General features: G+C 44.7%; 1 protein-coding gene and 1 non-coding gene across 3 annotated transcripts in view; one reads left to right on the top strand and one right to left on the bottom strand.

Annotated features, from left to right (window-relative positions):
- DCAF12 (DDB1 and CUL4 associated factor 12) overlaps window positions 1-21,487 on the bottom strand; it is a 44,793-nt gene extending 23,306 nt beyond the window's left edge. For both annotated transcript variants that reach the window (XM_012463215.2, XM_012463216.2), the window contains exons 1-2: window positions 21,122-21,487; window positions 19,798-20,052 (exon numbers count right to left, since the gene is read on the bottom strand). In XM_012463215.2, the coding sequence (XP_012318638.2) occupies window positions 19,798-20,052; window positions 21,122-21,199 (333 nt within the window). In that variant the 5' untranslated portion in view covers window positions 21,200-21,487. The remainder of the gene's footprint in view (window positions 1-19,797; window positions 20,053-21,121) is intronic.
- Window positions 7,984-8,126, top strand: LOC135277496 (U4 spliceosomal RNA). Its single transcript, XR_010345100.1, has one exon. It is a non-coding gene; the product is annotated as a U4 spliceosomal RNA (small nuclear RNA).
- Window positions 21,488-23,148: the final 1,661 nt, after the last annotated feature.

Below are 23,148 nucleotides of genomic sequence, written 5' to 3'. Positions count from 1 at the left end.
GTCTCAAACAAGCAAATACATAATGTTTTATGTATATATGTTTATATATGTATATATATATGTACATATGTTTTTATATACTATATGGTTTTTTTCACTATAAAAATGCTTTCATTGGAGTGTCTTTAGAGCTGTGATGTCATGACATGAAGAACAGCAAATGCACACACAGACATGTGATACATGGGTATCACAGAACAGACTGTGGGTGAATAAAGAGTTCACACCACTTCTTCCCTTTACTCAGAAACAGAAGGCTCTAAGCCACGTTCTCATAGGACCACTCCTCACTCTCTGTTCTCCTTGGCTGTGGCATCCTGCACTTGGACACGTTCATGTTGCTCACAGCCTCGGTGAACTCCATCTCGTCCATGCCATTGCCCATGTACTAGTGCAGGAAGGCATTGTGCCAGAACATGACTGAACTGCTCCTAGAGGCACCTGAACAGATCCCAGATGGCTGTGTTGTTGCCAATGATGGTGGCAGACATCTTTAGCCCCCAGGATGGGATGTTACAGACAGCTGTTTTCACCTTGTGGGGGATTCAATCAACAAAGTAGCTGTTATCCTTGTTTTAGAGATTAAGCATTTACTTATTAACCTCCTCCATGGACATATGGCCCCTGAACATGGCAGTTGCTGTTAAGTAGCAGCCACAGAGGGGGTCACAGGCAGCCATCATATTCTTGGCATCAAACATCTGCTGGGTGGGCTCAGGCACTGTCGGGGCTCAGTACTGCTGGCTGTCCTAGATGGTCAGCAGGCCGAAGCCAGACATGAAGAAGTGCAAGTAGGGGAATAGGACCATGTTCACGGCCATTGAGCTGGCCCCAGAAGCTCAGGCAGGTGGTGACCCCACTTACGGTAGAGACACCAGGCGACCCAGGTCATCATAGGTGGGTGTAGGCAGCTTTAGGATTCAGAAGCAGATGCCTTAGAGAGCTTCATTATCAATGCAAAAGGTCTCATCTGTGTTTTCTATGAGCTGGCGGACTGAGAGGGTGGCATTGTAGGGCTCTACCACCGTGTCCGACACCTTAGGCAAGGGCATTACACTGAATACATATATAAATATATATAATATATATTTAAATATAAAGTATATATTATATGTATATTTAAATATATATTATATATGTTTATTAGAGACAGAGAGAGAGAAGAATAGCTAGAAGAGTGTCAGACAGAGACTGAGTGGGAGCAGGGGGAAGAGGGGAACAAACCACTCCCAAACTGACAACTACTTGAGAGCAGCAGACTCCCTGCCTAACTGGCATCATTGCTGATGCAGCCCACAAGCATTTTAAACTCAATATGCCCAAAACAAATTACCTTGCTTCTCAAATTGCTCACTTTCCTAACACTACCATTATCTGCCCAGTCACTCAAGTGTGGATTTTATCCTAGGTTACTCCTTTCTCTCTCATTTCCATCATCCTAGTCCTGTCCAGTATATCTACTAAATATTCTTAGAGCTGGCTCCTTCCTTTGCTTCCTCACTCATCACTTCTCCCTGGACAACCACAATTAGTCTTTGTGCCTTCAGGCAATGCCGGTATCAAAATTATTCTTTATATTATAAGCAGAGTCATCTTACTAGAAATGGAAATCTTCCAATGCCAGTCCCCAACCAAAAAACATCCAATGGGCCAGGTGCAGTGGCTTACGCCTGTAATCCCAGCACTTTGGGAGGCCAACGCATGTAGATCACCTGAGGTCTGGAGTTCAAGACCAGCCAGGCCAACATGGTGAAACCTTGTCTCTACTAAAATTACAAAAATTAGCCAGGCATGGTAGGACGTGCCTGTAATCCCAACTACTAGGCTGAGGCAGGAGAATCGTTTGAACCCAGGAGGCGGAGGCTGCAGTGAGCCCAGATCGTGCTACTGCACTCCAGCCTGGGAAACAAGAGTCAAACTCCAGCTCAAAAACAAAAAACATCCAATGACTCCCCGTAACCTAAATCTGAGATCCTTAGAATGCCATTAAGACTATCCTCAGGGCCAGACTTTGGAAGGCTGTGGCAGAAGGATTACTTCAGCCCAGAAGTTTATGACCACCTCCGACAGCACAGTGAGATCTTGTCTCTACAAAAAAATTTAAAAATGAAGTGGGAGGATTGCTTGAGCCCAGGAGGTCAAGGCTGCAGTGAGCCGTGATGGTGCCACTGTACTCCCACCTGGGTGACAAGCAAGACCTTGCCTCAGAAAAACAAAACAAAACCAAGACTCTCCTCAGTCTAGCCCCTACTATCTTCATGTCCTGCCATGGACTTCAAACTCTAGAAATAACTGCTTATAAATATTATACATGAAAGATTCTTCAATGAAATATAATTATTTTGTTGGCCAGGTGCAATGGCTCATGCCTATAATCCCAGCTCTTTGGAAGGCTGAGGCAGGCAGATCACTAGGTCAGGAGATCAAGACCATCCTGGCTAACATGGTGAAACCCTGTCCCTACTAAAAATACAAAAAAATTAGCTGGGCATGGTAGCACACGCCAGCTACTCGGGAGGCTGAGGGAGAAGAATCGCTTGAACCAGGGAGACACATGTTGCAGTGAGCCAAGACTGCACCACTGCACTCCAGCCTGGGCAACAGAGTGAGACTCTGTCTCAAAAAAATAAATTAATTAAATAAAAAACACTACAAAACAAAAATAATTCCCAGGCCTTACCCTAAAACTCTTCCATTAGGAATTTCTGAATTTCATGTTTATTGCAGCATTATTCACAATAGCCAAGGTATGGAATCAACCTAAGTATGCATCAATGGATGAATGCATAAAGAAAATGTGGCACCGACACACAATGTAATACCATTTAGCTATAAAAAAGAATGAAATCCTTTTGACAACATGGATGAACCTAGAGAACATTATGTTAAGTTAAACAAACCAAGTACAGAATATCGCATGACCTCACTTAAATGTGGAACCTTAAAAAGTTGATCTCTGCCAGGCGCGGTGGCTCACACCTGTAATCCCAGAACTTTGGGAGGCCAAAGGGGGGCAGATCACCTGAGGTCAGGAATTCGAGACCAGACTGGTCAACATGGTGAAACCCCATCTCTACTAAAGATACAAAAATTAACTGGGCATGGTGGCGAATGCCTGTATTCCCAGCTACTCAGGAGGCTAAGGCACAAGAATCCCTTGAACCCAGGAGGTAAAGGTTGCAGTGAGCTAAGATTGCACCACTGCACTCCAGTCCTGGCGACAAGAGTGAGACTCTGTCTCAAAAAAAAAAAAAAAAAAGTTGATCTCATAGAAGTAGAGATTAGAATAGTAATTATCAGAGGCTAGGGAGACTGGGGCAGGTGAGAGTAGAGAGGTTGGTCAATGGGTATAAAGCTACAGTTAGGAGGAATAAGTTGGGCTGTTCTATTGTACAGTAGGGTGACGACAGACAACAATTTTATTGTATACTTCAAAATAGCTAGAGGATTTTGAATATTCTCACCAAAAAGAAGTAACAAGTGTTTGAGGTGATGAATATGCTAACATTCATGATTTGATCATTACATAATATTATATATATTGAAATACCACATTGTACCCCATAAACATGTATAAGAATTATCTGTCAGTTAAAAAAAAAAATTAAAGAAAAAGAAATTCTAGGCTGAGCATTGTGGCTCATACCTATAATCCCAGGACGCTGGGAGGCTGAGGCAGGAGGATCACTTGAGGCAAGGAGTTCAAGACCAGCCTGGGCAACACAATGAGACCCTATCTCTACAAAAAATACAAAAAGTTAGCATGGTAGCACATGCCTGTAGTCCCAGCTACCCAGAGGGCTGAGGTGGGACGATCACTTGAGCCCCGGAGGTCAAGGCCGCAGTGAGCTGTGGTCGAACCACTGCACTCCAGCCTGAGCAACAGTGAGACCTATCTCAAAAAAAAAGAAAAAAGAAAGAAAAATAAAAGAAATTCTAAGTTTGCAGTTACCAAAACTGAATTTTTTTCAAGGATCTCCATGTGAATGAGATGATTTCCCAAGTTTAACAGCCATTGATCTAGACCCTTGATACTCAAAGGAACACAATGCAGAATCTCAAGCCTATCCCAGACTTACTAAACCAAAATCTAGTCTTCCAAAATCCCTAGGCACAGTTTGAGCGCTGATGTAGAGAGACTCTGCTCTGTAATACAGAGGGCAGTGAGTGGGATAAGACTCAAGTGTTTGGCTGGGTGTGGTGGCTCACGCCTATAATCCCAGCACTTTGGGAGGCCAAGGCAGGTGGTTCACCTGAAGTCATGAGTTCAAGACCAGCCTGACCAACATGGAGAAACCCCATCTCTATTAAAAATACAAAATATTCAGGTGAGGTCTTCCTAAAAAACAAAATAAAATAAAATAAAAAATACAAAATGAGCCGGGTGTGATGGCGCATGCCGGTAATCCCAGCTACTCAGGAGGCTGAGGCAGGAGAATCACTTGAACCTAGGAGGTGGAAGTTGCAGTGACCTGCGATTGAGCCATTCCACTCCAGCCTGGGCAACAAGAGTGAAACTCCATGTTGGGGTGCGGGGAGACTCAAGTGTAACCTGTGACCTGCAACCTGGAAAGATCTGAGTTTCTCCTATGGAATCTGAGGGCTGGCTAAAACTTTAAGAATTATTTTAGTCCTCTTCAATTATTTGCTTTAAAATTTTAAATAAAAAAATAATAAAATTAAAAAATAAAATAAAATAAAGAATTATTTAATCCACTCCTTTGCCTTAAGACAGGGCTCCATTTTTGCCATCCAGAATAGATGAGAAAAAAGATTTCATCTCTTCATATCCATTAAAGTCCTAAGTCAAACTCCTTCAGTTTTGGAGTTGATAAGAAGTTTAGGTTTAAATTCCAGATTGGTTATCTTGGGCAAGTCACTTAATCTTTCTGAATCTTGCTTCTTATCTGTATAATGTGGATAATATAATCTATCCCATAGGGTTGCTAAGAGATCTAATAAAATGCAAGTGTCTAACACAGGGCTTGGCACAGAACAGGTACTTTAACTAATGATAGCTAATAATGCTGCATTATTATTCTGCTGCTTCTTTAATTTTACAGGGTGTAAAACAGGTTACTACACTGGAAGAAAACCACTTGATACAAAGGGAGACCTCAGTTGAAAAAAACACCGAGACCTGTTGGGTCTGTAGAGGGCTCAGGAAACTAAGAGTTTACCCCTAACCTCACCCTCATTCTTGCGGAGGAATGACAATAAACAACCTGAAGGATACAGCTTCCTCATGGGAAGGAACAGGGATGTGGATGAGCTGCCATAGAATCTCTTCCCAAGCTCTTTGACAAGGGGCCAAGGCTTCATGCAGCTCCAGTAACATTTCCCAGAATAAGGCTGCTCCACATTAACCTACTGGGATTCCTGCCAGAAACTAGAAGCACAGCAAGGTAAGCTCGAGACTCAGACTCCCTGCAGTTTACATTCTAGGACAGAGGGGGAAAAGAGACATGTAAGACTAGTGAATCTATCTCTGCATGCATTCATGGGTATCCAGACAAATGTAAATAACAGTACACAAAGACAAAGGTAGCTTAAAAAAAAAGGGTTGGCCGGGCGTAGTGGTTCACGCCTGTAATCCCAGCACTTTGGAAGGCCAAGGCGGGCGGATCACGAGGTCAAGAGATTGAGACCATCCTGGCCAACATGGTGAAACTCAGTCTCTACTAAAAATACAAAAATTAGCTGGGCATGGTGGCACATGCCTGTAATTCCAGCTACTCAAGAGGCTGAGGCGAAAGAATCACTTGAACCCAGGAGGTGGAGATTGCAGTGAGCCGAGATTTCGCCACTGCACTCCAGCCTGGTGACAGAGTGAGACTCTGTCTCAAAAAAAGGAGTTATGTGGTGGCATGAGCCTATAGTCCCAGCTACTTGGAAGACTGAGGCAGGAGGATCCCTTGGCCCAGGAGGTCAAGGCTACAGTGAGCTATAATCGTGCCACTGTCCTGAAGCCTGGGTGACAGAACCTTGTCTCTAAAAACAAAAACTGCAAAAACAAAAAAAGAAGAGGGGGAAACTTAACAATGTTTCTAAAATTCAAAGGTGTTTCAGACTGGAGTCCAATGAGAAAGGAAAGCAATTCTACACAGGTCACACAGACAACAAGATATACTATGTTGCAGTCAGTAAAAGACAGGTGAGCAATCTAAGTCTGTGGAGAGGTGGGGAAAGGAAAGACAAGTGAAATCAAAGCAGAAGAATCCATTCACTGTCCCAATCTGAGAAAGTGGGGAAGAGCAAAGGAGAGAGCCAAGACTAAGAAACACAACAGAAAATGGACAGAAAACATGTATCAAACATTAAAAATATGTATAGCACCTGGGCACGATGGCTCACACCTGTAATCTCAGCACTCAAGATGGGTGGATCACGAGGTCAGGAGATCGAGACCATCCTGGCCAACATGGTGAAATCCTGTCTCAACTAAAAATACAAAAATTAGCTGGGCGTAGTGACGTGCCCCTGTAATTCCAGCTACTCGGGAGGCAAAGGCAGGAGAATCACTTGACTCTGGGAGATGGGGACTGCAGTGAGCCAAGATTGTGCCACTGCACTCCAGCTTGGCAACAAGAGCAAGACTCCGTCTCAAAATATACACAAAAAATATGTATAGCTTGTAATACCAATTGTAGGAATTTATGCTAAGGAAATAGTGATGGGTGAACAGTTTGAACTGGATATCTTTTTTTTTTTTTTTTTTTTTTTTTTTTTTTTTTTTTTTACTTATATAGACAGGGTCCCACTATGTTGCCCAGACTGCACTCAAACCCTCCTGGGCTTAGGCGATCCTCTCGCCTTAGCCTCCCAAAGCACTGGGATTGCAGACATGAGCCACCATGCCTGGCTACTACATACCTTTAATGGCAATAAGGTAGGTCACTACATGAATATACTAACATTTATTGAATGAATTCCCTATTACCAAACATTTATGCCATATCCAAATTTTTAGTAATACAAAACATATGGCAATAAACATTCTTTTATCTAACTCCAGGGGCCTCCTCTCAGTTCTGGGGCATAAGGGGTGAAATCAATCTATCAATCAATCCAGGGCGGGGTGTGGTGGCTCATGCCTGTAATCCTAGCACTTTGGGAGGCCGAGGCAGGTGGATCACCTGAGGTCAGAGTTCGAGACCAGCCTGGCAAACATGGTGAAACTCTGTCTCTACTAAAAATATAAAAATTACTCCGGCGTGGTGGCAGGTGCCTTTAATCCCAGTTACTCAGGAGGCTGAGGCAGGAGAATGGCTTGAAACCAGGAGGCAAAAGCTGCTGAGTTCCACCTGCACTCCAGCCTGGCTGACAGTTAAACTCTGTCTCATAAATAAACAAATAAATAAATAAATCTGCCTGGGGACAGTGGCTCATGTCTGTAATTGCAGCACTTTTGGCAGTCGAGGCAGGCAGATCACTTAAGGTCAAGAATTCAAGACCAGCCTGGTCAACATGGTGAATGAAACCCTGTCTCCATTAGAAATACAAAAATTAGCCAGGCATGGTGGCATGTGCCTGTAGTCCCAGCTACTTGGGAGGCTGAGGCAGGAGAATCACCTGAACTAGGGTGGCGGAGGTTGTAGTAAGACAAGATCACGCCACTACATTCCAGCCTGGGCGACAGAGTATGACTCTGTCTCAAATAAATAAATAAATAAATAAATAAATAAATCCACGTGTCTGTGCGACGCCAAGATCTTTTACACTCTGAGCTGTGAATCTAAACTGCTCTTACAAAAGAGGCACTACAGCACTGGCTAGCTAAGATCAGTAATGGTACTTCATAATAAATAGGTTTTGAATTCTGATGTTTCGCCAAAGAATCGTGACTTTGTGGAAGGAGGACCACATTAGAATTTATAATTATTTTGGATTTAAGTGACATAATTTTTATAAGCTTTATATCTAGCTATAAATTGATTTCTAATCCTTGATTTTGGAGATCTCTGTCAAAGAGGACTAAGTCCTAGCTTTGCACAGTGGCAGTATCACAGCCAATGAGGTTTATCCGAGGTGCAATTATTGCTAATTGAAAACTTTTCCCAATACTCCACTGTGACAACTTGCAAAATTTAGTCGGCATTGGCAATTTTTGACAGTCTCTATGGAGACTGAATTAAAAAAAAAAAAAAGGGACTAAATCCTAAGAGCCAGCTTTGGCTCTTGATTTTACCTAGTACCCACCAAAGTCACCAAATAAACAACATACAACAGAGGTTTAGCTACCTTAAGCATTATCTAAACAAACATTTGTTAAAAAGAAATTCTTAGGCTGTATAATCAGAACCCTATTTAGTACTACTTTTACATGCTTACAAATCCCATCACCTATTTCCAAATGATACCAATCTGAAAAAAAAAAGCGGGGAAATAAAAGGATTGGTCCGATAGTCTGATTTCATAAGACTTTATTTCTCCCTATGGAAGAAATACCTGGTATATGAGATTATATAAAATAAATCAATGGAAATTGATTTCTTTTTTATTATTTTTTGAGACTGTCGCCTAGGCTGGAGTGCAGCAGTGGCGTGATCTTGGCTCACCGTAACCTCTGCTTCTCGGGTTCATGCAATTGTCCTGCCTCGGCCTTCCAAGGAGCTGGGACTACAGGCACGTGCCACTATACCCGGCTAATTTTTGAATTTTTAGTAGAGACGGGGTTTCACCATGTTGGCCAGGATGGTCTCCAACTCCTGACCTCGGGATCTACCCGCCTCGGCCTCCCAAAGTGCTGGGATTACAGGCATAAGCCACCATGCCCAGCCTCTTTTTTTTTTTTAATGGAGTCTCAATCTGGTGCCAGGCTGGGGTGCAGTAGCACAATCTCAGTTCACTGCAACCTCCGCCTCCTGGTTTCAAGCTATTATCCTGGTTCAGCCTCCCAAGTAGCTGGGACCACAGGCATGCGTCATCATACCCGCCTAATATTTGTATTTGTAGTACAGACGGGGTTTCACCATGTGGGCCAAGCTGGTCTCAAACTCCTGGCATCAAGTGATCCACCCACCTCGGCCTCTCAAAGTCCTGGGATTATGTGAGCCACTGTGCCTGACTTGAAATTGACTTCTATATACTCAAGGATGCTAATATTAATATGTAAGTTATCCAGGAGAAAATCTCTACACAGGATACTTTCAGCTTTTTGTTCAGTGGTGACATTTCCAGGTATAAGGCCTTCTACTCAGAATTAATGGGAGCTTTATCCCTAACTTGCAAACTACTGGAGAGCAGAGATTGTAATTACATATCTGGTATATGAAGAGATTATAAACTCTTAATAATAATAGTGTTAAATAATGATAATACAGCTGGGTGTGGTTCTCATTTGTTTAATCCCACTTTGGGAGGCAGAGGCAGGCGGATTGCCTGAGGTCAGGAGTTCGAGACCACGCTGGCCAACATGGCAAAACCCTGACTCTACTAAGAACACAAAAATTATCTGGGTGTGGTGGTACATGCCCATAATTCCAGCTACCCAGGAGGCTGAGACACTAGAATCACTTGAACCTGGGAGGTGAAAGTTGCAGTGGGCCAAGATTGTGCCACTGTACTTCAGCCCTGGGTGACAGAGTGAAACCCAGTCTCAAAAAAATAAAATAAAATAAAAAATAATATAATCTCTCTTCTCTCACAACTTACTTCCTGAGCATAACAGCATTAAGACTTGAGGACCAGGCGGAGTGGGTAGTTTGGATAAAAAAAAAAAAAAAGACTTGAGGACCATATGGTTGTGTATTTGGCCACTGAGAATCAAGAGCCCTCTTCAGGGGCTATTTTGAGCTCCAAAAAACTCACTGTGTGACTGAAAGGAGCGACACCTTTTGTTGCATATTCTACCACCGTATTTTTGAGCCTCTACTTCAGTTCTTCTCATCATCATTTTAGGATAAGAAAACGCAAGATTCAGCAGGGCGTGGTGGCTCATGCCTGTAATCCCAGCACTTTGGGAGGCCAAGGCAGGCGGATCACGAGGTCAGGAGATTGAGACCATCCTGGCCATGGTGGAACCCCGTCTCTACTAAAAATACAAAAATCAGCAGAGCGTGGTGGCACGCACCTGTGGTCTCAGCTACTTGGGAGGCTGAGGCAGAAGAATCGCTTGAACCCAGGAGGCGGAGGTTGCAGTGAGCCGAGACTGCGCCACTGCACTCCAGCCTGGCGACATAGCAAGACTGTCTCAAAAAAAAGAAAACGCAAGGTTCATCTAGCTGAAACAACAATTCTAAAAGATGAGGGTTTATTGTACAAACAATACTTTATTAACAGTATAGAAATTTAAAATGCAAGAAAGATCACTCAGAATCCTCTCTTAAAATCTATTTTTCGTTTGTCAGATAGATTCCTGTTTAGTCTTTGATCACATATATTACAATTGTGCACAGCTATTATCAGCAGAGGCAGGATTTAGTATCTCATTTCATTCAGTATTTTGAATGCTTTGCATATTTGTCTCCATAATTATGTTAATGCCTACATAATACTATACAGATTTGATTTATCGCAATTTACTTAGGTATTTGATTGTTAGTATTTAGATTAAGCAGCTTCTGATGATTATCGTGTTAAAAGACTTTTCCTTTGTATAAATTCTCAGGTGTTAACATCTTAGGTGAAAAGGTATACCATTTTTAGGCTCTTCTTTCAACAAACACTATGCACTTTTTTTTTTTTTTGAGACAGGGTCGTGCTCTGTCACCCAGGCTAGAGTGCAGTGGTGTAATCCCATTTCACTGCAGCCTCGACTTCGCAGACTCAAGCCATCCCCAACTTCAGCCTCCTAAGTAGCTGAGATCACAGGCACAAGCCACCATACCCAGCTAATTCTTATTTTTTGTAGAGATGGGGGTCTAACTACATTGTCCAGGCTGGTCTTGAACCTCTGGGCTCAAATGATCTTCCTGCCTCAGCTTCCCAAATTGCTGGATTACAGTCATGAGCCACATGCCTGGTCAATGTGTACTTTTCAAGTATTTTTAAAAATTTTGGTTGTGGTTCCAGCTACTTGGGAGGCAGAGGTAGGAGGACTGCTTGAGCTCTGGAGGCTGAGGTTGTAGTGACCTGAGATTGTGACACTGCACTCCAGCCTGTGACAGAGCAAAATTTGGTCTCAAATTAAATTTAAAAACATTTTTTTTGGCCAGGCGCAGTGGCTCACGTCTGTAATCCCGGCACTTTGGGAGGCCGAGGCAGACGGATCACAAGGTCTAGATTTGAGACCAGCCTCGCCAATATGGTGAAATCCTGTCTCTCCTTACAAAAAAAAAAAAAATTCTTTTTAAGTTTTAGTGGCAATGTATGTATGTATGTGGCTGTTCTACTACAGCCTTATGAGAATTGGGTACTATTTCAGGCTAGAATGCAACGGCACAGTCTCAGCTCACTCCAATCTCCACCTCCCAGGTTCAAGAGATTCTCCTGCCTCAGCCTCTTGAGTAGCTAGGATCACAGGCACACACCTGCCACCATGCAGAGCTAATTTTTGAATTTTTAGAGATGGGGTTTCACCATATTGGCCAGGCTGGTCTCGAACTCCTGACCTCGTGATCTGCCCGCCTCAGTCTCCCAAAGTGCTGGGATTATAAGCATGAGCCACCACGCCTGGCCCATGAATTATTTTTAAATGTTTAAGGTATCTGAAATGTGCCTGGCATACAGAAAGCAGCCATTTACAGGATAGAGAAAGCTCACTTCTTAAATAGTGAATTTGGCCAGAAATATATCAAAAGCCTAGAGCCATCAAACCGCCATCACCTCTTCCTCCTCCAGCAACCACTACTGTTAATTATATCAACAACTTACTAAGCACTTATTTTTCCAGGCACTGTGCTAATCGACATCTTATTTAATTTAATCTTCTTCATCACTCTGCTGGGCAGGTATACTACTCTTTCTGTTTTGTTTTTTTCTGGCTTCCTTCTATCCATGTAAACTACTCTCTCCATTCTAAAGGTGAGAGAAAAAAGGCCTTGGAGAAGACATCTGGCTTGTCAAAGGGCACAAAGCTAACAAGATAGAGCTGAGACTCAACTCACAAATCTCTGAACCCAAATATATAACAAAAATGACTTAATCAAATTTGTTCATTTAAATGTAAATTTCTTTTTTAAGAGACAGAGTCTGCCAGGTTCAGTGGCTCAAGCCTGTAATCCCAGCACTTTGGGAGGTCGAGGCGGGTGGATCACAACGTCAGGAGTTCAAAACTAGCCTGGCCAAGATGGTGAAACCCCGTCTCTACTAAAAATACAAAAATTACCCAGGCGTAGTGGCACGCACCTGGAATCCCAGCTACTCAGAAGGCTGAGGCAGAGAACTGCTTAAACCCAGGAGGTGGAGGTTGCAGTGAGCCAAGATCATGCCACTGCACTCCAGTCTGGGTGGCAAAGTGAGACTCCGTCTCAAAAAAAAGAGAGACAGTATCTATTTTGCCCAGGCTGGAATGCAGTGGCATGATCATGGCTCACTGTAGCATCAAATTCCCAGGCTCAGTTGATCCTCTGACCTCAGCCTCCCAAGCAGCTGGGACTACAAGTGTGTACCACCATGCCTAGCTAATTTTTGTATTTTTGGAAGAGACAGGGTTTCACTATGTTACCCAGGCTGGTCTCGAACTCCTAGGCTCAAGCAATCCAGCCATCTCGTCCTCCCAAAGTGCTGGGATTTACAGGCATAAGCCACTGTGCCAGCCTAAAGCATTTTTTTTCTTTATTTTTTTCTGAGACAGAGTATCACCCTGTTGCACAGGCTGGAGTGCAGTGGCACGATCTTGGCTTACTGCAACTTCTGCCTTCCAGGTTCAAAGGATTCTTGGGCCTCAGCTTTCCGAGTGGCTGGGAACACAGGTGTGCACCACCACGCCAGGCTAATTTTTATTTTATTTTTTTATTTTTAGTAGAGTCAGTTTTTTGCTATGCTGACCAGGCTGGTTTCAAACTCCTGGCCTCAAGTAATCTGCCTGCCTCAGCCTCCCAAAGTGCAGGGGATTACAGGAGTGAGTCACCATGCCCACTCCCCTAAAGCATTTTCTAAAAGGTTGTATCCCTTTGGGAAAATAAAATAGTAAGACAAAGCAAACTGAATAAAATCTGTCCAGAGCAAACCCATACTTAATAATTTTGCTTCCTTGTGTCTCAAACTGACTTTTATATTCCCTATGATTTCAGGAATCTGAGTATGCAAACTCAGACATAACCTTACAGCTATTTTCTCAACCCTGGTGTCTACCACTCTACCCCAGCTCTGAAATTACACTGCCTCAAAGTTCTCCTTCTCATCTGGCCAATATTAATAGCATCCAAAAACTCATTTGTCTGCTTCATTATGATCCACAAAGTCCATCTATGACGTCAGCAGTGTATCTCTACCCATTGCTCTGGGAGATAGTGAAAAAGAAAAAAGTAATCCCAGCACTTTGAGCGGCCAAGGTGGGCAGATCATTGGGCCAGGAGTTTGAGACCAGCCTGGCTAGTATGATGAAACCCCATCTCTACTAAAAAAATACAAAAATTAGGCCGGGCGCAGTGGTTCACACCTGTAATCCTAGCACTTTGGAAGGCCAAGGCAGGCAGATTGCCTGAGCTCAGGAGTTCAAGACCAGCCTGGGCAACATGGTGAAACCCTGTCTCTGCTAAACAAAAAAGAAATTAGGTGGGCGTGGTGGGGTGCGCCTGTAGTCCCAGCTACTTGGGACGCTGAGGCAGGAGAACTGCTTGAACCCGAGAGGCAGAGGTTGCACTGACTCAAGATCACGCCACTGCACTCTAGCCTGGGTGACAGAGTGAAACTCTGTCTCTACAAAAAAGAAAAAAAAATTAGCCAGGCATGGTGGTGCACGCCTGTACTCCCAGCTACTCGGGAGGCTGAGGCAGAAGAATCACTGGAACCTGCAAGGCAGAAGTTGCAGTGAGCCAAGATCGCACCAGTGAACTCCAGCCTGGGTGACAGAGCAAGACTCCATCGCACACACACAACAAAGCAACCCTGGTCAGCCTCAGTGGCTCATGTCTGTAATCCCAGCACTATAGGAGGTCCAGGTAGGAGAATCACTTGAGCCCAAAAGTTTGAAACCAGCCTGGGAAACAAAACAAGACCCTGTCTCTATAAAATAAAATAAAAAATTTGTTTAAATAGCCAGGTAGAGGCCAGGCACAGTGGCTCATGCCTATAATCCCAGCACTTTGGGAGGCTAAAGTGGGTGGATCACCTCAGGTGAGGAGCTCCAGACCCGCCTGGCCAACATGGTGAAACCCCGTCCTTACAAAAAATTAGCTAGGCGTGGTAGTGGACACCTATAATCCCAGCTACTAGGGAGGCTGAGGCAGAAGAATCGTTTGAACCTGGGAGGTGGAAGTTGCAGTGAGCTGAGATGGCACCATTGCACTCCAGCCTGGGCAACAAGAAGGAAACTCTGTCTCAAAAAAAAAAAATTGCCGGTACAATGGCATGTGGTATAGTCCCAGCTACTCAGGATCCTGGGGCAGGAGGATCCCTTGAGCCCGGGAATTTGAAGCTGCAGTGAGCCATGATTGCACCACTGTACTCTATCCTGCAAAACCCTGTCTTGGAAAAGAACAAAGTGGCTCCGTCTGTAATCCCAGCACTTTGGGAGGCTGAGGTGGGCAGATTACATGAGGTCAGGAGTTTGAGACCACCCTGGCCAGCATGGTAAAACCCCATCTCTACTAAAAATATAAAAATTAGTCAGGCATGGTGGCACACACCTGTAGTCCCAGCTACTCGGGAGGCTGAGGCACGAGAACTGCTTGAACCCGGGAGACAGAGGTTACAGTGAGCCAAGAATGTGCCACTGCACTCCAGCCTGGGTGACACAGTGAGAATGTTAAAAAAAAAAAAAGAACAAAGTAACCCTGACAACCAGGGTTAGCCTGATACTCTTAGGTAGGCCTTGTTATCCCAGTGTAAATAAATAATTTCAGAGAATATCAACATCAGACAAGGCCACTCTGTAACTGTGATAAAGACAACAAGACCACTCTGTAATGATATCTAAACACAGACCAAAACAAGAACACTGCCTAAACCACAAAAAGATTAAACATCCCTTTAACCTGGCTAATATAAATGATTGCTTCATTTTTATCAATTACAGCTTTAACCTCCTCCTAGATAAGATTAATATCCCAACATAGAATTTGCCTCTGTCATGACAGTATCCATCTGGAGCAAAGTGCTATATCCTTAAGCCTTCCCCCAAATCATGTGCAACAAGCCTCAGTGTTGTAACTCCTTTCCAGAATTCTTACTGAGAGGGCCCTCGATCCCCTATGGTGTAGGTTCTCCTAGGTACAACAAACAGCTATATCTGACTTGTTTTGCTACAGGTGGGTCCCTGGCAGTCTTTGGCTGGAGACTGTTGACAATGGGAAGTAAGAGTTCATGTCTAAAATTAAATACCTCAAACTCTGTACATCATCACTCTGCCTATCACCATCCTTCTCCTCAACTCACACCCCACCCTCACCCCGTTCAAGAGTCCTCCTTTCTTGAATTCTTTTCTGTAGTCTCCTGGTTTTCCTGAGTTCCCTGCTCCTCCACAGCAAGCAGTTCTTGTCCTGTAAATGTATGTTTTCCAAGGTTCTGTCCTTAGCTTATCTGTCAATATCAGTGGTTCTTAACCAATTTTGGCTTATAGCACTGTCTTTGAAAATCTAAGGACAAAAACTAAAAACTACTTCCCACACCACCCCCCAACAATCTTAACCAGAAAGTATACATATAATCAAAAGTTTGCAATTTTAGGGAAAGTTTATACAACTCAAGCCAGGAATGCCTTCTCTACTTTCCCCATGGTAATGTAACAATTTCAGTAATTCCTTCTATATAAACACCTGCCAAATGACTAATTTCAATCCTTACTCTCTGCTGAGCTTCAGCTAATTGATGAAAAGGACAAAACCCAAATCTGTACCTTAACATTCACTCTGCCATCTTTCCAGTTACACAGGTTCAAGACATTAGTATCAATTTTGTTTTTGTTTTTGTTTTGAGACAGAGTCTTGCTCTGTTGCCCAGGCTGGAGGGCAATGGTGTGATCTCGGCTCACTGCAACCTCCGCCTCCTGGGTTCAAGCGATTCTCCTGCCTCAGCCTCCTGAGTAGCTGGGAGTACAGGCGTGCACCACCATGCCTGGCTAATTTTTATATTTTTAGTAGAGACAGAGTTTCACCATGTTAGCCAAGCTGGTCTCGAACTCCTCACCTCATGATCCACCCACCTGGGCCTCCCAAAGTGCTGAGATTACAGGCGTGAGCCACTGCGCTCAAACTATTAATTTTGGCTTTTTCCTCTACAGGTTCTAGCTCTAAGACATCTTTTCTCTGTCTGCTCCTAGCCCTCTGTCACTGTTCTGGTTTAGCCCCTTATTATCTCTCATATATACCATGGCATAGCCTCCTGAAATTGCTTTCCCTAAAGGATTGCTTCAACCACATCACTTCCTGTTAAAAATCCTTGGGACACTATCTCCCTATTGCTCACAGAATAAAAGCTTAGCTTGGCATTCAAGGGTTTCCACAATTTTATCCTAATCAACCTTTGCAAACAAATCTCACAACTGTGAGTTGCAAATCTTACAGTTTTCTTCTAGACACCTAATGCTCCTGTCATACTAGATTTTCAATATTCCTCATAAATTGTTAATACTTGCCTCATAAAAATTCTGATTTTGGGCAACAATCCTGCACGATGCAGGATGTGCACATGTACCCCAGAGCCCAAAGTACAAAAAAAAGAAATACTAAGAAAAAAAAATCCTGATTTCCAGCTTCTCTTTAAAAAAGAGAAAGAAAATCTTACTTTTTTTGAGACGGAGTCTTGCTCTCTCGCCCAGGCTGGAGTGCAATGACACGATCTCAGCTCACTGCAGCCTCCACCTCCCAGGTTCAAGTGATTCTTCTGCCCCAGCCTCCCGAGTAGTTGGGATTACAGGCACCCACCATCATGCCCGGCTAACTTTTTCGTACTTTTGTAGAGACAGGGTTTCACCATGTTGGCCAGACTGGTCTCGAACTCCTGACCTCAGCTGATCTGCCTGCCTTGGCCTCCCAAAGTGTTGGGATTACAGGCGTGAGCCACCGTGCCCAGTGAAAGAATTTTTTTTTTTTTTTTTGAGATGGAGTCTCGTTCTGTCACCTAGGCTAGAGTGCAATGGCGCGATCTTGGCACACTGCAACCTCCAACTCCCAGGTTCAAGCAATTCTCCTGCCTCAGTCTCCTAAGTAACTGGGACTACAGGCGACCACCACCACACCAAGCTAATTTTTGTACTTTTAGTGGAGACGAGGTTTCACCATATTGGCCAGGCTGGTCTTGAACTCCTGACCTTGTGATTCGCCCGCCCGAGCCTCCCAAAGTGCTGGGATTACAGGCGTGAGTCACTGCACCCGGCCAAGAAAATCTTTTTAACATTAGGCCCAAATTCCTATATGGCATCAGCTGGCTGAAGTCAAGAATTCCTTCTGTAGTTCTTTGTAGCCCCTACTACTCCTTACTGTCTTGTGCCTAATAAACTTCCTTTCACTTAGCTTTTCTGTCTGGCTCTGCAGGCAATCTGAATTTGCATAAGTCTAAACCACAAAAATATACCTAACCCATCCCAGCTGCCAGACCCATGTTCTAATTAAGGTTATACCACCTTTACTTCTTTAACGACTGTATTGTTATTAATGATAAAAAAAACAACAGTTGGCTATCCTTGCTGTTACTGCTGTGCTCAGTGGGGCCAAGAAATTTGGGGATTGAATGATTGCTCCTACTTTGATTGTTAGCCCACAACACAGCGACATTCTACATCAAAACTTGACTATTGTGAATACAACATAATCTCTCCTACCTCTGAAATCTTCACACGTTATCCAAAGACAGTTCCAATTATTTAAATAATTTCCCCTCTTCAAATCATGGGAAAAGGTTATAGAATCATTTTTACTGCTGCTAGTACTACTAAATAAGTAAAATATTGCTAACTTAGAGTATTTCCCAGATGCATCCAGACACCTTCTCAGCACCAGGTATTATCGCTCCCATTTTGCAGACGCAAAAACAAAAGCACAAAGAAAGTAATCATTTGCCCAATGTCACAAAGCTCAAGAGAAGAGCACTGCTCCTAGTTCCCTGCTTTGGTTCTGGAAGGTAACCAAAAACAAATAAATGCTAACTCTAAAATGAAAACAGCTCCCCTTGCCCCAATCACTAGGTTATGAGGATGTAGGAAGACAGAAAGAGGTAGGAATTAAAAGTAGGTTAAATTATTATGTAACATGCTTGCCTTCAAAATAGTGTCAATAAATTCAAGAAGCAAGAGACCATGACGATTAATTCAGTTTACAATTCAGTAATATTTGCAGGGCTAAACAGTATGATGCATGTGTGGGGAGTGGAATGAACTCTTCCAAGCAGGAGACACTTTCTATTCCAAGTGACAAGGATAACAGTTCTCAACCATGAGTGGGCAGCTGGAGAGACCAAGAAAAGGAAGTTCTGTGGAGGCCTGTTGCCACCACTTAGTTTTGAAAGGCTTCTGTGTAAGACAAGCCACTCTCAACAGAAGAGGAAATGAAAGCTTGGCTCCAACCACCATGGTATTATTTCCTTCCTCAAAGTTGTTTAAATTTTTGCGTATGTCCTTTATAAACAGACCAACCACCATGGTATTATTTCCTTCCTTAAAACTGTTTAAATTTTTGCCTATGCCCTTTATAAACAGACACTTCTCCCAGTACTTAAGACTTCTTTTGTTCTAGAGCAATCTTCTCTCTTTTAATGATCTAAAATGTGTTTCAGTCCAGGTTCAGTTTACTCACACATATGACATTACTTATCTATTTGCACAGGGTGAGGTGAAAATGAAGGGAGGGCTGGGCATAATCATTTCCCACCCATAGGCCCTAGGCCCTGCCTTTTTTCATTTGCCATTCCTCTGACATCATGCTATTCGTGAACTCTGTTCCAATTGTTTTCTCTATATGACTTATTTTATCCCAGCCTATAATTGGGTTGGTTACAAAGCTTACTGAGAAATTCTTCCCTTCACTCATTTATACCTGTCTTTCTAGTCACTCTTAAAAAGGCTACTTTCCAAAAACAAAATGCTTATACACTGAAATATACTGCCAGACACACATTCCCTGCCTTATTTATAGGAAACAGTCCATGTATTTCTCATGTTTGTTTATACATTTTTAGATTCTATTCACTAAAAAGCAGCCAAGTGTGCTATTTTAAATACTTTGACATATGTCCTTAGGCTGTTTTCACTATTATATATCCTGAATGATGTTCTGAGCATTATTATTTCTTTTTTTAATTTTTTTTGAGATGGGATTTCACCGCGTTGGCCAAGATGGTCTCGATCTCCTGAACTCGTGATCCACCCACCTCGGCCTACCAAAGTGCTGGGATTACAGGCTGAGCCACCTCCCCCAGCCGCATCATTATTACTTAACTCTTTCCATTGAGGCCTATGATTTAAAAACCAGCATAAAAGATGAGGCAAAAACAAACAAAAAACAATCCTCTAGAAGCAGCACATCCAGAAAGCAAGGGCCTAAAGAAATATAGTCCTTTGAAGACTTATCAGAAAAGAAATGCAGGCATGAAAAAAGCACAAGAGAGGAAAAAGTCATCAACGGAAAGGAATGGAAAGGAGAGTAAGGCAAGTCCCTCCCAAAAGAAACAGATGGGAAAAGTAGGAGCAAGAGGTTCTAGAGCCAGTAGAGCAATATATCCAGGACCTAGGGGAGAGTTCACAGCCCCCCAGACACTTACCGTGTTGCATTTTGTGCCACACACCACTTGCCTATGATTCAACCACTGAGATGCAAACACTTTATTAAGGGTCCCAAGTTGAAACTCTCTCTCCTTCAGGAGACCGGGAAGTTGTTGTGCTGCATAACCATGCAACACTCGAGAGTAGCTGGTTTCATTCTGCAGCCTGACTTCCCGGTTCTTCAGGTAATATACCAAGGATCTCTTCACAGGAGGAAGTCTTTTCCTTTTGTGAAGCGAGTGATCCCAGCCAAACTGTGGAAAGCAACATTAGAAATCAGGGCTTTGGCTACTCTTGTTTAGAACGGATCCTACTGTATTACAGAAATCACCAACAACTCACACTGTAGGATTTACAAACCCAAGAGAACAAGAATATCAATCCAGTAAGTCGCTTAACTCTTCCAACATTGAAAAGATGTTGCTTACAGTCAAACTTACCTATGCGAATTACAAGGGCTGAAAGTCAAGGGAATGAATGCAGAATAGAACAGGCTAAAAGGTTTATTAGACCTTTTAGGAGTGAAGAATAGAAGGAAATGAGAGGTCGAGTGTTTCCCATATCGACCTGGGCTGCACCTCTACCCATCCCCCTTCTCCCTCTCAGTATGTACTCCCAGTGGAGCACCGAAGATACAGTCCAAGGAGCCAGGTCTTCCAGGGATGCACAACCAATGGCCGTTCCTCTGTCATCATGCCCGCACTCCAGGCAGTTGCAGAATTCGAAAACTCAACCACCAACGGGATAGTAGGCCCCGGAAAATCAGGGGCCACATCTAGGTCCAAGAAGGCCTTCCTCTCCAAAGGGGGCAGTATAGAGATGATACTTGGAAACTGTTGTTTCTTTTGGGGTCCAAATGCCAAAAGTCCCAGCTCAGGGTTGGGCATACATATAGGGAGACTCCTTCCTTCCTCGAGGAGGGACGTAATCATCCCAGCTTCCTAAGGCCCATGGAAGGTAGAGTTCACTCCCCCTCCCGATATCTCCTTGGAGACTGGTTTTGTTTCAGATTCCCTTAACTTCGGTTTCTCCTTCCTCCAAAGCCAAAATTCTGGTTTCTTTTCAAGCCCTATCCATGGCTGCAGTCCTCCCGCAGATTATGTCCCATTGCTGAGTTCCCCTTTGGCTCCTCACCGCCCTGGCCTATATGCCCTCCAGTTAACTCCCGAGGGTCCAGCCCTGACTCTATAGGGCCTGGCCCCATTCCTGTTTTGCCTCTGACTACAGACCTTGAACCCCGATTCCTTTCGCAGGATCTGCGGACGCTAAGTCCCTCTTGGTGCCTCGGCCTCATCACCCAGGTCCCGGCCTCTCAGCCCTCACCTGCGGGTCCTGAGCGTCGCTCCCAGCTCCCGGCGAGGCGGGCGCTTTCCGCTTCCTGCTAACTGCTTTCCGGGCCATAGTGGACAGCGCCGCCGCGGCCCCGCAGCCACATGGGGCGGGGGAAGCGAGGGGTAGCAGGACGGCGGGTCATATACTGGGCCCCGGGGCCGCGCACCTTAGTGCGCCCGGCCCGGAAAATGGCCCGGACCCGGAGCGGCAGCAGAAAAAAGGGAAAGAGAGATGAAGGATTAGGGCTGCGAAAGCGAAGGGGAAACGAGAACGACAGGCTTTCCGACGGCAGAGCCTGGAAGGACGGCGAGCGGCTAGAACCAAAACACCCCCTCCCTCGCCCGCGCGCCGTCACCCTTGCGCAGCCGTATTTCGGACAGCGTCGCCACGGAGACGCAGCCGGAACGAGAGGGGCGGGACTTAGGGCTTGGCAGAGAGTTCGCTGCTGTTTCCCGGCCGCCGCCAGACCTTTTCCAACGGTCGTTTGGCAGCTGCTGGAGGTGGACGAGCTGGGGCCAAGGGAATCTGGCTTCTGGCCGCCGATCTCCGACCCCAGCCCACCCATCTGCAGGCACCCGGAAATGAGGACAACCAGTCCTGCTGGGAGAAGGAATCCCGTATAGTGCTGGCCTTAACACGGTAGCCTGCCAACCACCAAACGTTTCCCTGAATCTATCACAAACCATGCCCTGGCGCCAAGGACTGGACAGGGGAGTGAGGGGTGGGGCAGAAACCATCCACACCCCTCAAGGTGAAGTCCAGTCGGGAAACCAGGCCAGTGTGGCCAGACTTTATACCACCGCTGAGAACCTGCCCAGCACAACCAACCCAGGCCGCCCTACGGGACTCTGGCTACCCTCTTCCCACCCCTGGGTAGCTCTCAGGCTCCATTCTCCGCTCTGTCTCCTCCAAGTCCTTTCTCCTGTACGAGCTGCTTCAGCCCCTCAGTCACCTTCCCCTTACACTGTGACTGCGACTTCACCATCTCCTTCACCATTCCCATGACCTGCCATCTAAACCACATGGTCTTTTGTGCTTTATGAAGTAGGCATCACGCTGTAACTTATCTGTCACTGCCTGCCTCACTCTTGGAGTCAGGTTGTGTCTCCATTAGAGGAGATTGGGAATTTTGAACCACAGAAAAAAGAGTGGTCATTTTTGGCTTGCCAGTCCAGTTAGAGCTGGAATTGGCCACCAAACAAGGGGGCTTCATCAGGATCACCCTTGCCTCCTTTTTCGGAAGATCTTGAAGGAATATGACTGCCAGTCTTCACTTTCCACAAGCAAACAAACCCTCTGAGGAAGGAGGATGCTCTTGCTTGGAGCTGGTTGGCCTCAGGCTGTGGTGCCCATTACCTGCTGGTCCCTTCAGGCTTCAGGCCTCAGGTCTCATACCTCCAGGGAGTTCTGTTGGCCCATCTGAAGTTCTGCCTACAAGGAGATTTGGATTTGTTTTCCAAGTTGAACCAAAGACCAGATTGAAACAGGATCTCCTGCCATCAGCGCTGCCACTAACAGCTAATGTCTTGGGAAAGGCAGTTCCATCTTATTTGGTCAGGCCTGTCCCTTTAGAGATATGCACATAGTGAATGGATCAGGAGTGGGTCAGCTTGCTTCTTTGAGTCTGTTCTAGTTATGCCTTGCCCCAAAATGCTCTGGATGACCCAGGAGCCCATGCGCAAGAGTCTGGAATCCTTTGAGAATTTCTAGGGTCAGACTGGGCTTGGATCCTAGTCTCCTCGGCCAGTGGCACACTGGGCACTGCTGCAGGCTCTTTCTCAAAGTTCCTTTACTTCATCTTCACATCCCAGGAACCATCCCCAAATGCACCTTATAGCAGAGCTCACCATTCCTTCCTTCCTTTTTTTTTTTTTTTTGAGACTGAGCCTTGCTCTGTAGCACAGACTGGAGTGCAATGGCACAATCTTGGCTCACTGCAACCTCCACCTCCCAGGTTCAAGCAATTCTCCTGCCTAAGCCTCCTGAGTAGCTGGGGTTACAGGTGTGTGCCACCACAA

Source organism: Aotus nancymaae, unplaced genomic scaffold (assembly GCF_030222135.1).
Source record: "Aotus nancymaae isolate 86718 unplaced genomic scaffold, 86718_ANA_hifiasm-v0.15.2.pri h1tg000003l, whole genome shotgun sequence".
NCBI classification, from domain to species: domain Eukaryota; kingdom Metazoa; phylum Chordata; class Mammalia; order Primates; family Aotidae; genus Aotus; species Aotus nancymaae.
Note: the sequence above shows the minus strand (reverse complement) of the source record. Positions and strands in the feature narration are given on the sequence as shown.